Source organism: Manis javanica, chromosome 10 (genome assembly GCF_040802235.1).
Source record: "Manis javanica isolate MJ-LG chromosome 10, MJ_LKY, whole genome shotgun sequence".
NCBI lineage: Eukaryota > Metazoa > Chordata > Mammalia > Pholidota > Manidae > Manis > Manis javanica.
Window position 1 is genome coordinate 16,011,361 of NC_133165.1, and position 13,312 is coordinate 16,024,672.

Genomic DNA, 13,312 nt, shown 5'->3' on the forward strand with positions numbered 1-13,312 from the left:
AGGAACGCCGCCGTTGGTATTGCGTCTTACCATTCAGACTGAAGCCTTGGTTAGGGCTGGTGACAATCTGTCCTCCCCTGCTAAGGGTCACTTGCTTGTTAAAATCATCCTCCAGAATTAGAGTTATAGACTGAAGGCAGACCAAGCCAAGATTCTGCAGGAAAATCACATCAATTACAGGAAGAGAGAGAGAGAGAGAGAGAGACAGGACAGTGGGAGAGAAACAGGAGGCGGGGGTGAAAGAGAAGAAGAAAGCCCACAGGCGAGAATTTCTGTGTATGGAAGGCTTGAGCGTAAGTAATATTAACAAAGTAATTCCTACATAATCCATTCTCTGCAGCACCATTTCCAATAAAATACATCTTACAATGTTCACTAAACATACCATATACATTCATATATGTCACACAGCTCATGAAATAAAAATGTTTTCAATAAAGTGCCAAAAATTATGTTTTCCATAGCACACAAAGTACCTCTCTAAATTCATTTAATTGGTATATTAGACATAAGCAATTCAATAAAGAGAAGAACAAAGAGAATTAGGATTCTATGAAGAAAGCTTATTCAGACTCTGACATACTGCAAAGGAAAAGAATTAAGCTGGAAAAAAAGAGCAAATAAAGTAGTTCTGGGTTGTTGGAAATAACCATTTCATGCTGGAATAAAACTAGATAAGTAAAGATTTCTTCAAAATTGTGACTACCTCATTTAGAGAGATGAAAGATCTGGGTGTCTTTATGTTTTGTTTATTTGTAGAAAATTATTATTGTGTGTTTATTTATAGAAAATACCTAAAATAAATATTCTAGTATGCTAAGAAATTCATCTATCTCTTTCGAATGGTATGAAACCTGTTAAATCCTATCAAAAATTATCTCCTTAAGAAAGTGGTTATTAAAGTAACTAAAAATTAGGATCCTTGCACAGTCATGCATGAAATGTTCAAAAAATTATATATAGAAATACTAGTTTTTAAGAAATAGAATTCAATTAAATACATAATATTTAGTCTAAGACATAGTCTTTTCATATTTTAGTATCTCTGAAAACAATGTAATATATGGTCAATAGTATAACATAGATTAAATATCAACATTTTTTTCTTTCTTTGTAGCATGTAGACAAATGATGCATCTTAACCAGTCAGTAGCATCTTATTTTTCAAGAAAATCACTGTGCTCATTCACATTACTTTTCTTAACCTAGATATGAAGTTGGAGTCAAAAAAATAAACATATCTCTGGTCATTTGGGGATGTTCTTACCTGCTCACAATGTGCTTTCTGTAAAGTAATTGTAAATTTATCTTTTCCAGTTGCTTTCACAAGGATGTATTGACACATTCCAATGAAAGAATAGTGCCGGCCGTCGAAAGTTGTAAAATGAGAATCGCCCACAACAGAGCATTGAACTACCAAAAAAAAAAAAGAGAGAGAGAAAAAAAGAGAGGGAAGAAGGAGGAAGAAACTATGTTTACTTTTAAAAAAGCAAATCAGTTTAGGGTAAATAATCATGCATCATGCAAACAAAAAAATAGCTAAAGCGTTTAAAATTTATTAGTTTGACAAACTATGTTTCTCAATTTAATTTATCAAATTTACTAAATGATGGTTCTTGTGACATATTTTTTAAGTTTGTAATATTTATATGATTTTAATAAATTTTTGCCAAAGTTTCCTGCCCAAAGCTATCATTTATCCAATTTTTCATTTATCCTTGGAATACCTGGATTTTACAGATCATTACATCTTGATATATATGAAATGATCTCATAAAAATCAGTGTTTTCTTCCTCCTTGATTTAAAGAAAACTGAATCATTCCCTTTAAAAACATTTTAAAAGATTACCTGGACAGTCATGCTCAGTGCAGTTCCAAACTCCACCAACACATATGCTAAATGAAATTATACAAATATTCATCATTGGTATAGAGAAATTATATATATATATATGTATATACACACATAGTATTTGCATCAATATATTTAACTATACCAAAATATATCATGTTTCTAGGTTCAGAGTAATCTAACATGGAAAATATCTCTCAAAACCTCAATTAATTGGTAAATTTTGGCTGGCAGCTCCTAAATTACTATCTGTTGCATGTCATACTTAAAAATCACTAAAGATGAAACAAAGGGAATACTGAATAGTCACGAACAAAAACACTAAGACAACAGAGAACTTCTGTTTCATGTCTTTCTCTCAGTGTTTACCCTAAAAATGTCACACACAAAAATGTATTGCCCATATCATTAGAGAAATAGATATAGAGTGAGACTAATAAACTGACTCATCTATTTCAGATTAAGAAAGCTGGTTTTGATTATCATCAGCCATTAAAGAGAGGGGTCCTCTTATGTAAGATAAATTCTGCCTTCTATCTAAAAAACATGAGTTTTGGAAGACAGTAGCAGAACCTCTGAAAGGCAGGAACTCAAATCAGTGTCTAAGAACATGGTTATTTATCGAACTGATTTCAGTTATACACACTGACAGCAAAGGGAAAGACGTCTGATGGCATTTAGACCCCTGTTTCTTTTTAGGACTGGCCTGGAGGGATTGAATGCTTGCCTGTAATAGTCTCAGTTAGCTAATTTAATAAGAAATTTTAAATATTTCTTTCCATGCTCAAAAATTGTCAGTATGGAGAGTCACTTTTTAAACTAGTCAACAGAGAAGGGCAAGTATACCATCAAGTTCAAAGAGTAAAAGTATGTGCACATTAGTGATTACAAACAATAAGAAAATACAATGAACTCATCACATGGGTGTAAGATTTTATGGAACTTCAAGGGAAGTGAGAAGAATTACATCAGAAAAGAGAATAGAGATGCCCTCTCCACCCCTGTACAGACTTTAAATAAAATGCAAACTATGTTTGGGAAATTTTTGGAAGAAAACCAGTAATCAGCATATTCCTTTAGACATATGTCATAGTAAAGTTGTCAACTAGCAGGTACCCAAAAATAATTGGCTGTACATTGGATCACATACCATTCAGTACATTCTTGTTCAATTTTTGAACCAACTGAGTAAGCTAATCCATGAAAACTACATGGGCAATTTTCCAAGGAGATGCAAGTCCCATTGTCCATTATGAGGCCTATTTGAGAAAAATACATATCAAACTCTCAAAAGAAATAATAAAGATTGTATCCTTTAAATATAATAATTCAACCAACTTTTATGGAATACTTGCTTATACTGGGTGCTGAAAATACACATTTCTTTATTTTCAAGGAAGTTACCAGGAACCTGGTTCTGTCTCAATCAGTGGCTACTTTATCAGGGTCTATTTCAGTGGTTGTCAACTTTTTTATCCCATGTCTTGTTCTCAGAAAACCAAGGCTCACCACACAGAGCAAAGGCAACTAGACAGTATTTCCTTGCTTTTGAGGGAGGAACGGAGTGAAGGATAGAGAAAATACATTCAGTTTTGACCTCTGCTCATGTCACAATGAGAGATTTACACTATTGTCACAGATAATAGAAAGCCAAACAATGTTACTCAAAGGACCAGCACAGTGGAACCACATTCGTTACTTCCCTCTACTGAGTGATGGTAGCTGAGCCAGAATGTAAATCAACAATGTTACTAGAAAAAAGAAGCATTGATTTATATTTTGATGCACGTATTCATATCCTGGTGCAAGGTCCTGAACTCATCATTGACTGGCAACAGACAGGTCAGGCCTGTCACTGGTCCGAATAGCATACTTTGTGGATAGCATGGACAGAACCTAGGATTGAGGTCAACAAATCTGGTTCCAAGTAGTCCCCACTGATATTAAGTATATGACAGTGGGAAAATCACTTAACACCTCTGAGATTCTACTGTTTCCATCTGTCAAAATAAAAGGGTTTGAGTAAATCCTCAGTGTTCTTTATAAAGGTCTATCAGTATAGCAGTCATTCCCAAACTTAAATTCTAACTGTATCACTTGCTATGTTACTTCTAATTTCAAATATTAAAACTATATCAAGACTAAACTCTTATACTGCTAAAAACATGAAGGCTTTTTTCTGAACTTGCTTTCATCTTTAAAAAAAATGGAAGTATATAAATTATTAAATATCTTTAAGTATTCTAAGAGAACAAAAGATATGTCATGGACAACTTCAGGACTCCAGATTCCAATATTCCTGAGAACTTTGCAAAGTAATAAGCCTTTTATTAAAGAAAAGCAGCCATTCCTTCTGGTCACTTCAAGAAACAAATCCCACAAGGGTAGGAAATCACAACAGCCCTGATGTCTTGGGAGAGAAGGTTATGACTTGAATCTCAGATCATAAGACACTAGTTTGCATGAATGCAGACATGGTCCCTTTAATGCAACACTTACCATCGGGGCAGTAACATCCATCAAGACAACGGAGATTGCTCCCAAGACATTGTTTTTCAAATGTACAGGTTGGTGGGCAACAACTGATGCAATCCCGATGGACAAAGCTGTCATCGCATTTATCAGCTAAGATGGGCAAGCAGAGATGAGTCACCTTCATTCACCTTTCTTTCAAAAAATTTACAGTATTTCAAAAAGTATTTGAGTTTACCAGTGCTAGTACGTCAGTCATACATCTTTGCAATTTAGGAGTTCTCAGTACTAGAGGAAGTTTCAAGTACTAGAATAAACCTAAATTTAGCAAAAGGGCTCAGTGCTTAGAAAATAAGAAAGCATACTGCATGCTGGGAAGTCATCTCTCCAGTCTTGAATAGGGTAGCCGGCGTGGGAACAGGCTCGAGCATACTCGGTAGCTGCCCGGCAGTAGGTATCATCATCATGAGTTCTGGAGAATGAAAAGACAGAACCAGAATCATTCTGGAAATATTGGCAGGAACAATGTCTTCAAGCTCTGATCTCTAGAAATGCTGAGTGTGTGGTGAATATTCCAGTATTAACTGATGTCAGCATGTGCATAATATATTACGTACAACAATAATATTGGGTACAATAATAATATATTATGTACAATAATGCAGAAAACACATAAAAAAACATGGGATCCTAGCTAAATCATTAGGTAAATCATTGTCATCAAAGTTTTCCAATAATTTGGCCACTTTTCTTTCGATTCAAGGGAGTACCTATACTGAAAAAGATTTCTATTTTAATTACGACATTCTTCCTTACAACAGATGAAATTCTATCACAACAAAGCACCAAGTATGAAAATTATATCTAGGATACCAGATCTTGATTAGTCTACATGCTGGAATAAAACCAATACTAATCATCTGCAACCCTTTTGAAAGATTAATCAGCATTTAAGATTTAAAAGATTTATAATTCTTTCAAGTTTAAATTACCAAAACTAATTACTTTTTTAATATTGCCAAGAGAAATAATCTCTCATTATTTTCTCATCATCACCCTAGAAGCTTCCCCAAACAAATAGAAGAGGTCTTCCAATTCCCAAAGCAGATTAACAAGACCCTATAAAATAAGCAAGGTTTATAATAAGGCAGAGGGCCTGTTTCTCAACTCAACTCAAACTCAAAATTGCGTAACTATCTTACAAGATAATGACCTTAAGAATGTTGCTTTCTGTGAACCTTAGCATTTTCAGTATCTCTATTGTCAAAGCCACCTGTCTCAAATTACACTTACCCTGTGCTACAGTAATTGGAGTCATGCAGTTTATCTAGTCCAATTAACTTAGCTCTAGAAGGAGAAAAGGACCGAGCATATAAACTCCAGGAGCTCAGAAAATATTCTAAAACTCCAAACAACAAAAGTCTCAGAAAATAGGACAAGCCAGAACTACTGAGTTCCTAGAAAGACATTAAGTTTATGATTTACCTTAAAATCTATGCAGTTTCCTACAATGAATGGAAGTTTTGAAAGTTAAATTAACTGAATATTGCTTTGTCAACCCAGTGCAGCTATTATTAACAGAGCTACCACTTATTAAGTGTCTATGTTATTCTGGGATCCATGCTAGGCATGCTACATATGGTATCACATGTAAACTCACAATTGGACAAGAAAGAAAGTATCCCAATTTACTAGAGGAAAATTAGTTGTTTTTTCCATTTTGGATGTTAACTTTAATAAGGAAAATGAGCATCAAAGAACATTTTTAAATCAGTTGACTTTGGCATGGCAAAATTAAAGCCGTTTCCTTGCTGCTGGGTTTATCATTCTCAGAAGCAGACACAGAGGGCATTCATTCACAGATTGGTAATGGGTCATTCTTCAAATTCCAACTCAGATGTCATCGCTGTGGCGCCTTCGTAGGCACTCCCTGATAAAGGTAGTAGTTCTCTCCTCCATGTCCACAGCACTTTGCATTTAGAGCATCTGTCAGTGCTGGAGACCTATTTCCCTGTCCCACTACAATATGAGTTCCTAGGACAGGGACCATATCTAAATTGTTCCTGTTTCTCCAACGTGTGGTCCAAAGCTCAGCTCAGAATAGATGCCCAGAAAATGTGTGTTGCATTGAATCCAATATACTTTCATAATCTAAGCAGAAAATTAATTTGTGCTCAGCAGATTCACAATTCTATTGTCATGGTACAGGGTTTATGATCTGGTCCCCTAATATAAAAAATGGAGATTCTCCCCTAAGGGAGAAGGAACGTAAGTAGGTCTAGTCCTGCATGAAATCTTAAGAGGAATGAAAGGCTAAGTCCGGTAGCTTCTCACTTTGGTTCTGTGCATGTCCACTCCCAGGCTCACAGTGCCCTTACTGCAGTGGTGTGTGCCTGCTCCACCCCCAAACCTGGCCTCTCCCCCTCTAACATCTCTCCTAAGGTATCAGCCAATTTTGATGAGTAAAATATATTTCTTTCTCCTGCTATTTTTATTTGCCCTGGACAGAGCAATTAGATTTCAAAATCCAAATCCTAAAGATATCAGAAATTCAAAAGACAAAATACTAATTTCTCAGTGATGAAATTTCAGATGGAGTGTGCCAAAGACTGCTTTTTGTCCCCAGTTTCTTCTTCTTCTCTTCGGTATTAGAATATGCAAGTTTTTTTCTGAGCATATGGCTGCCCAGCCAAAGACAACGATTCCCAGCTATCCTGGTATCAAGGTGCAGCCATATTTTTAAGTTCTAGCCCAAGATTCAAAAGTGGGCATATGCCTGAAACTTCTGGTCCACTTCCTTTTTTACTTCCATTTCCACCTCCGAAGGGCTACAATTTGGACACGGGAGTGTTAAGTTAGTTTTGGCCGTGAAATGGACAATAATACCCTAGGCCCTGGGGGATGACATAGCAATAGTATCAGTGAGTCACTGGATCATAGAGTGGACACATTGTATGGACCCAGGACGTCCTACAGCTTGGACTTTATAGGAGAGAAATGCAAGCATTCAATTTAATTTAAGCCAATGATACTTTGGCGATTAGAGCAGCCAAACAATAACCTAAGTAATAAATGGAGAATGGCTTTCCCGGACCTGCCGAATGGCACTTCGTCTCAGGCTACTTGAGAAGTGGGTGCTAAAGACGATCATGATAAAGGAATGCAAAAAGACTATTGGAGAATAGTAGTAGAATGAGTCACTGTGGAATAGGAGTTATCTTTAATCCCATACACATGGTTAAAAAGGACCATGGACAACCCACAGAGATCCTCATAAAAGAGACTTCGTGAAAGAACAGAGATGTTAATAATACAGTGAGCAAATAGAGAACAGAATGTTGGAAGATATAAAGTAAGACTAGTACCCCATACTTCAGATCGGGGAGCTCTTTCAAAGTTTCTGCATTTGTTCATAAATCCCTAAAATTCAGAGACTATACATATAAATAAAGATCTAACTGTACTCTACTCAAAATTAAGTAACCCCCAAATCAGCTTTTGGAAAAAATCATTTATATCCATTATTTTTGAAATAATCTTCATTTACTTAAAGGAGATAGTTATAAATAAGACAACTTCATGCTATCTCTATCTTCCCTGATAGCTTTCATTTTTGATTAATTTAAATCACCTAACAAGTTATCCAAGCTATCATTTAAGGTGTTTTACTCAACCAAAAATTAGTGTATTACAACAGAGTTCCCATGTTTTATTTATACTTCTTGGGATTATTTCAAAACGGCAGGTTTATTAAAACTTCTGCAGATATTTTTGAACATTCAAGATGTCTAGTCACATATGCTTGGTAAATTTTTGAAAAAAGAAAGGACTTCACTTCAATAATAAGTCATTTATAAGAAGTTCTACATTGATGAACTATTAAGATGATTCTCGCTGAATTTTCTCCCAGACAACCACCTCATCTAGGTGTTTTGCACCTGGGAGAGAATGTCTTGGATGGGAAAAATATTACATGTTTATTTTCACTAACCTCCAGCTGAAATTTAGCATTTCTTTTCATTATGCATACTGGTAACATATCACAATGTTCTTAGCCATATCTGTCATTTTGTCATCAATATATCTCATACCTCATTTTTTCATGTTTTCATTTCTCACTACAATTGTTGCAGGTGTCTCAAAATATTGTTTACACTCATCACTACATCAGACTACAATAGTAACCAGACCCAAAATGCAGATAAAAAAGCACATATGTCAGAAATTCACTTCTCTTACTATTTTGATAACTCTACTTCAATGTAATTAGTTTCCTTTGTAAGCATATGTGTTTTATACATTCCAAAACAGTATTTTGCAAAAGAGTCTATAGACATCTCTACACTTCCCCCAAAATACATTTAAGAGCTGCTATATTCTGTTTATGCTGCTTGTATAAAACAGATTGGACCTGCTAGCTAGTAAGCTTTTCAAAAGCTCGTAGTACAGTTTATGTTTTACATTTCCCATCATATTTTATGACCTAATGAGATGCTAAGTTACGGAAGGGGTTTTGCCATTCTTTTTGGATAAGGAAAATTTTTTTGGAAATACTAATCATTTCACTTACTTGCAGAGATCATTAACACAGCTGGCAATATATAAATATGGATCAATATATTCATGGCAGCTCAAAAAAGGAAACTGCAACAGTATCTGGCACTTGAAGAAGATCGCCTGCACACAAAACGGTGGCAGTCACCAAACATGTTTAATGCTTTGTGCAGAGTCCCATTTTCTAATCCTGATCTATTTGTAAGACTCTGCTCTTACCAAGAAAGAGAAGGTAATTCCCACTTATAGACTTTAATCAACATTTTCTAACTATATAATTTCATGCTGAGTACCACTTCTGTGGACCTCATTACATTCACTATTTCTGAAATACCTTAAAGTTTTTCCTGTCGCAGTTATGTTTCCTGAATTTCACAGTGTTGACTAATGTAGTGTTTCCACTAAAAAATGCTTTATGTTAAATATACAAATACAATAGATGTCTTAAATCCAACATGCCCAAATTTTGCACACCAGATTTACCTCAAATGCTGGCATTCCACTGGAGCATGGATTGGGAAAATCTGAGGGTGTGGGTACACATTTGGTGTCCTCTGGAATGTGCACAGACCAACTATTTGCAAACATGGCAATGTCTTCTGTATAATCCTCTGTTTCACACAAACACACACAAACATGTATAATCATATCATTTTCCACAAACACACAGTTTACCAATATAAAGTTCCTGATCAAAAAGTTAAACTCAGTAGCTTTGTAAGTATCAAGGGTCTTAGACTATAACATTATATTAACATAATAAAAATATGCTGAACAAAGCATAAATACCAAATAAAAGTTCATGTCATTGGAAAGAAAAAGCAAACTTCATTGACTCGAGGAAGGGAAGGGCTGAACGTGAATGTGAATCAGCCTAGAGTTAGGGCTGCAGGGAGGAGAGAAAGTACACATCAAACGAAGAGAGTTACATGAAAGTCCGTGTCAAAGTTCTCACACACCCTGTCAGTGTGTTTGACGTGAGTCAGGACCCTGCTAAAACTGCAGTTCCATGTTGAGGGCACCCAACAATGAAAGCAATCTTTGATGAGCCCTTGTGGAGATTTCAGAAGACACACAGACAGTGAAAGAATGGGAAAGACACATGGGGAAGAGAAGAGGAAGCCATGGCTCCATCTCATTGGAATGTGAGAACTAGTGTTTCTACAAATGCTCAGGACAGATGGTTAAGAATCCTGTCACTGTCCCAGCACTATTCTGAGACAAGACCCAGGAGCTAATATGTAGGCTGTAACAATCGGTGGTGAGCACTCTCAGCTCCCTGCTCCAAATAAAGCTTACATCGTCTCGGCACCTGGCCTGAGAACAATTCAGGGCCAGACATAAAAATGCATCCTGACGCACACAGAGGCAAAGGCGCAACCCAAAAAGGACCGAGCAGACACCAGCAGGATGACACCTCCGGTTCCCTCTCAGACTGCCTTCGGATTTGAGCTGTAGATTCTTTTACCACTTAGATATCCAGAGCCACATGTCTACCATGGATGACGAGCTAGTGCACCACTTGAATCAAAACCCTCAAGCCAAACGTGTGACCACTCGCTCGGCATCTTTAAGACAGGAAGATGTCTGCTTGCTGTACCACGATAAGAATGACTGTGGGAAAGCAGCCAGAACACTTTGCCCTCTTGTGGGCAATTCCAAACCTCACGGCGGCCTGGAAGACGTTTTCATTTGGCCCTGTGCTCCCTGAATCTTCATGTCCTCCCACCCACCCCACCACAGCCCTGCCCCTTTTACATCTTCTATTCCCGTTTAGCTCGACCTACCCCAGTCACACTGGCTTTATCTACTCTTCACGCAAACTCATTACCACCTTGATCTTGTTCCCCTCTTGCTGCTGCTTCTTAAAATCTTTCTTCTCTCCTATCTTCCCTCTTCTCTTTCCCTCACTTCATTTAGGCGTCTGTTTAATACGACCTACTCAGAGGCCTTCTCTGTCACATGATCTACATAGGCCATTATATCATTCTGAACCTCCCATTTCCCCACATTATTGTTCATGGTTATTACTGCTCACAAGAAATACATTTTAATTTGTCTATTTATTTTGTCTTCCACTGTATGAAGGGAGAGAGCTCATCTAAGCTGTCCTATTGCTGTGCCCTTTGTTTAGTATCCAGTATAGAGCAGGTGTTCAAAATACATTTGCTAAATAAATGAATGAATAAATAAAAGGGAGTTTGAAATATTTATTAAATAGATTACTAGAATTCTAGAGCTTTCAAGTTTGTCTGCTCCACTTCTTGATCTCTGATATTGCTAGAAATGCTATACACTGAAGCAAGCATGAGCCTGGTCTACTATACTTATTTAAAAAAGGAATAACTGATGTTCCTTTTAAGTAAATTTTAGCCACATTTCACTTCAAAACGTCCTTTTTTTAAAGTCTACAGATTTAAAAATATTTCCTAAACACACACTTATTTCAATATTTATGGACAAATTTTAATGTAATACTCAACTGGGCGATTCCTTAGATTTCTTCTTAGTTCCAGCTTTTAACCACACATTTAGCTATTTTTACCACACTGCATTAATAAAAATTCACAAAAGTTAGTTATTATGAGACTTTAAATTCATATCAATTGGTGGTCTGGGAGCCTGCAAAGCTAACATTAAAATGTTTCATATGAAATGTGCTATGAATAGAGGAATTTATTGTCCTTATTGTGATTCATCTGAGAGTGAAAGGGAAGCTCTATTAATCATTATGTAGAGTAACAGGAGTAAACCAGGCTTCTGTGTTGATGCATAGCCTGCTATAGACATGAATTATGAACCAGAATCTAAACTAGACAAATTAAAATCTTTCCTTATCCACAGAAATTCTGAAAAGCCTCATTTCTTTGTGAAGCCATCCCTGAAGTATGAGTAGGAATGCAGAGAAAAATACAGTTGTAATCACCATTAAGAAACTCTGCCATCAATAGCATCCCATCAAATCACCTCACTGCCTCTAAAGATTGATCTAATCAGAAAAGTGCCGGCTGTGTTTCAAACAGTACTAGGCATTGTAAAGCTAAAGGTCATACAGCACATCTAGATTTCTCTTGCATTATCACAGATGGGAGAAAATCAGAGGGCCATTTTAGTCATATCCCTATAAATTATTGTGTTTTGTTTTTTAATTAGAGTACTGCATACTGTCCACCAAATCCAGTTGTGAGACAGCTGCAAGCTCTCTTGAGGCCCCTCCCACACACTTCCCAAGGTCCTCCTGGCCTCCACCAGTTCAGCCACCATTCATTCCGGTTACATCCTGCCAGTCCTCTCCCACCAACGATCTGCAAGCACCCCTTTGCATGCTGCCACGTCTCTGCAAGCAACGATTTTATGTTCCAGGTTATCAGGGTCTGTCTGATTCTTAACTCAAATGTAAACCTGGGTCTCTCTGCCTCTAACAAGAGCAGGTGCTATTTTCCCCTGGCCTCTATACCACGTCCCCAAGATGTCCCAGGGAACGATTGCCCAGAGCAGTAATTTCTAACTCAAACACTGACAACTGGATTAAGCACCGGTTTTCATGACGCTTTGATACAGAACAAGAAATTAACAAGTACATTCTGATGGGTCCTGCCTGAGTCCCAAACCTTACCCCTAACACTGTCTCAAGATTCCAAGTTTGAGAGCCCTCTCCTTCTAAATACTCAACTGGATGCAGAACAACACGTCCTGATCTCAGTACTGCACAAGTACATTGTGCTCACGGACTTTTCGACACTTTCACTCACATTTTCTCAGTTGATCTTCACAGTCTGAAAAGCTCTCAGGGCCATTATTATCACCTCCATTTTACATGAGAGGACCCTGGCTGCTTGGAGGCCTGCTCTTTACTCCAGCTGCTAGTAGACTCATCCTGATGACACACATACCCGTTATACATGACCCATCCATCCATTAAAATGTTTCTGTTGTAATTAGAGCCTCTTTAAACAATGTCTACAGAACATTTTCATGTTAGCCCCATTACAGGCCTATTGAAAACACCTGGACGTGGCTGTAAATCAGCCAAAATGTTTTCAGTATCAGTTATATGCCAGGCACTGTAGTAAGCATTTTACATGGATTATCTTATTTAACCCTTGCATCTCTATGATGTATAAATTATCATTATGCCATTACACTTAGAAAGTTTAGCAAGTGGCAACACAGAATTTGAATTTTCTGAACCCACACTCTAAGGAGGACTTAGACCATCTCTTAAAACACAACATACAGGCAACTCTTCCCTATTACTTTTATAATATAAAAATAAAACATAGAAGTATTATATGGTACTTGAGAGATTAAAAGTCAGTTTTTCACACACACGTCTAAGCAGAGAATTGGGAGCCAGTTGGATGTGTAAGCCAACCATTTACAAGCTGTGATGCATGGGGCATATATCATCTTGTGTCCTCACCATAAAATCA

The 13,312-nt window shown here is 36.9% G+C and overlaps 1 protein-coding gene across 2 annotated transcripts in view; it reads right to left on the reverse strand.

Annotated features, from left to right (window-relative positions):
* OTOGL (otogelin like) overlaps positions 1 to 13,312 on the reverse strand; it is a 135,654-nt gene that overhangs the window by 100,478 nt on the left and 21,864 nt on the right. For both annotated transcript variants that reach the window (XM_073214813.1, XM_073214812.1), the window contains exons 9-16: positions 9,363 to 9,490; positions 8,896 to 9,002; positions 4,691 to 4,797; positions 4,353 to 4,478; positions 3,004 to 3,112; positions 1,851 to 1,897; positions 1,268 to 1,413; positions 31 to 154 (exon numbers count right to left, since the gene is read on the reverse strand). In XM_073214813.1, the coding sequence (XP_073070914.1) occupies positions 31 to 154; positions 1,268 to 1,413; positions 1,851 to 1,897; positions 3,004 to 3,112; positions 4,353 to 4,478; positions 4,691 to 4,797; positions 8,896 to 9,002; positions 9,363 to 9,490 (894 nt within the window). The remainder of the gene's footprint in view (positions 1 to 30; positions 155 to 1,267; positions 1,414 to 1,850; positions 1,898 to 3,003; positions 3,113 to 4,352; positions 4,479 to 4,690; positions 4,798 to 8,895; positions 9,003 to 9,362; positions 9,491 to 13,312) is intronic.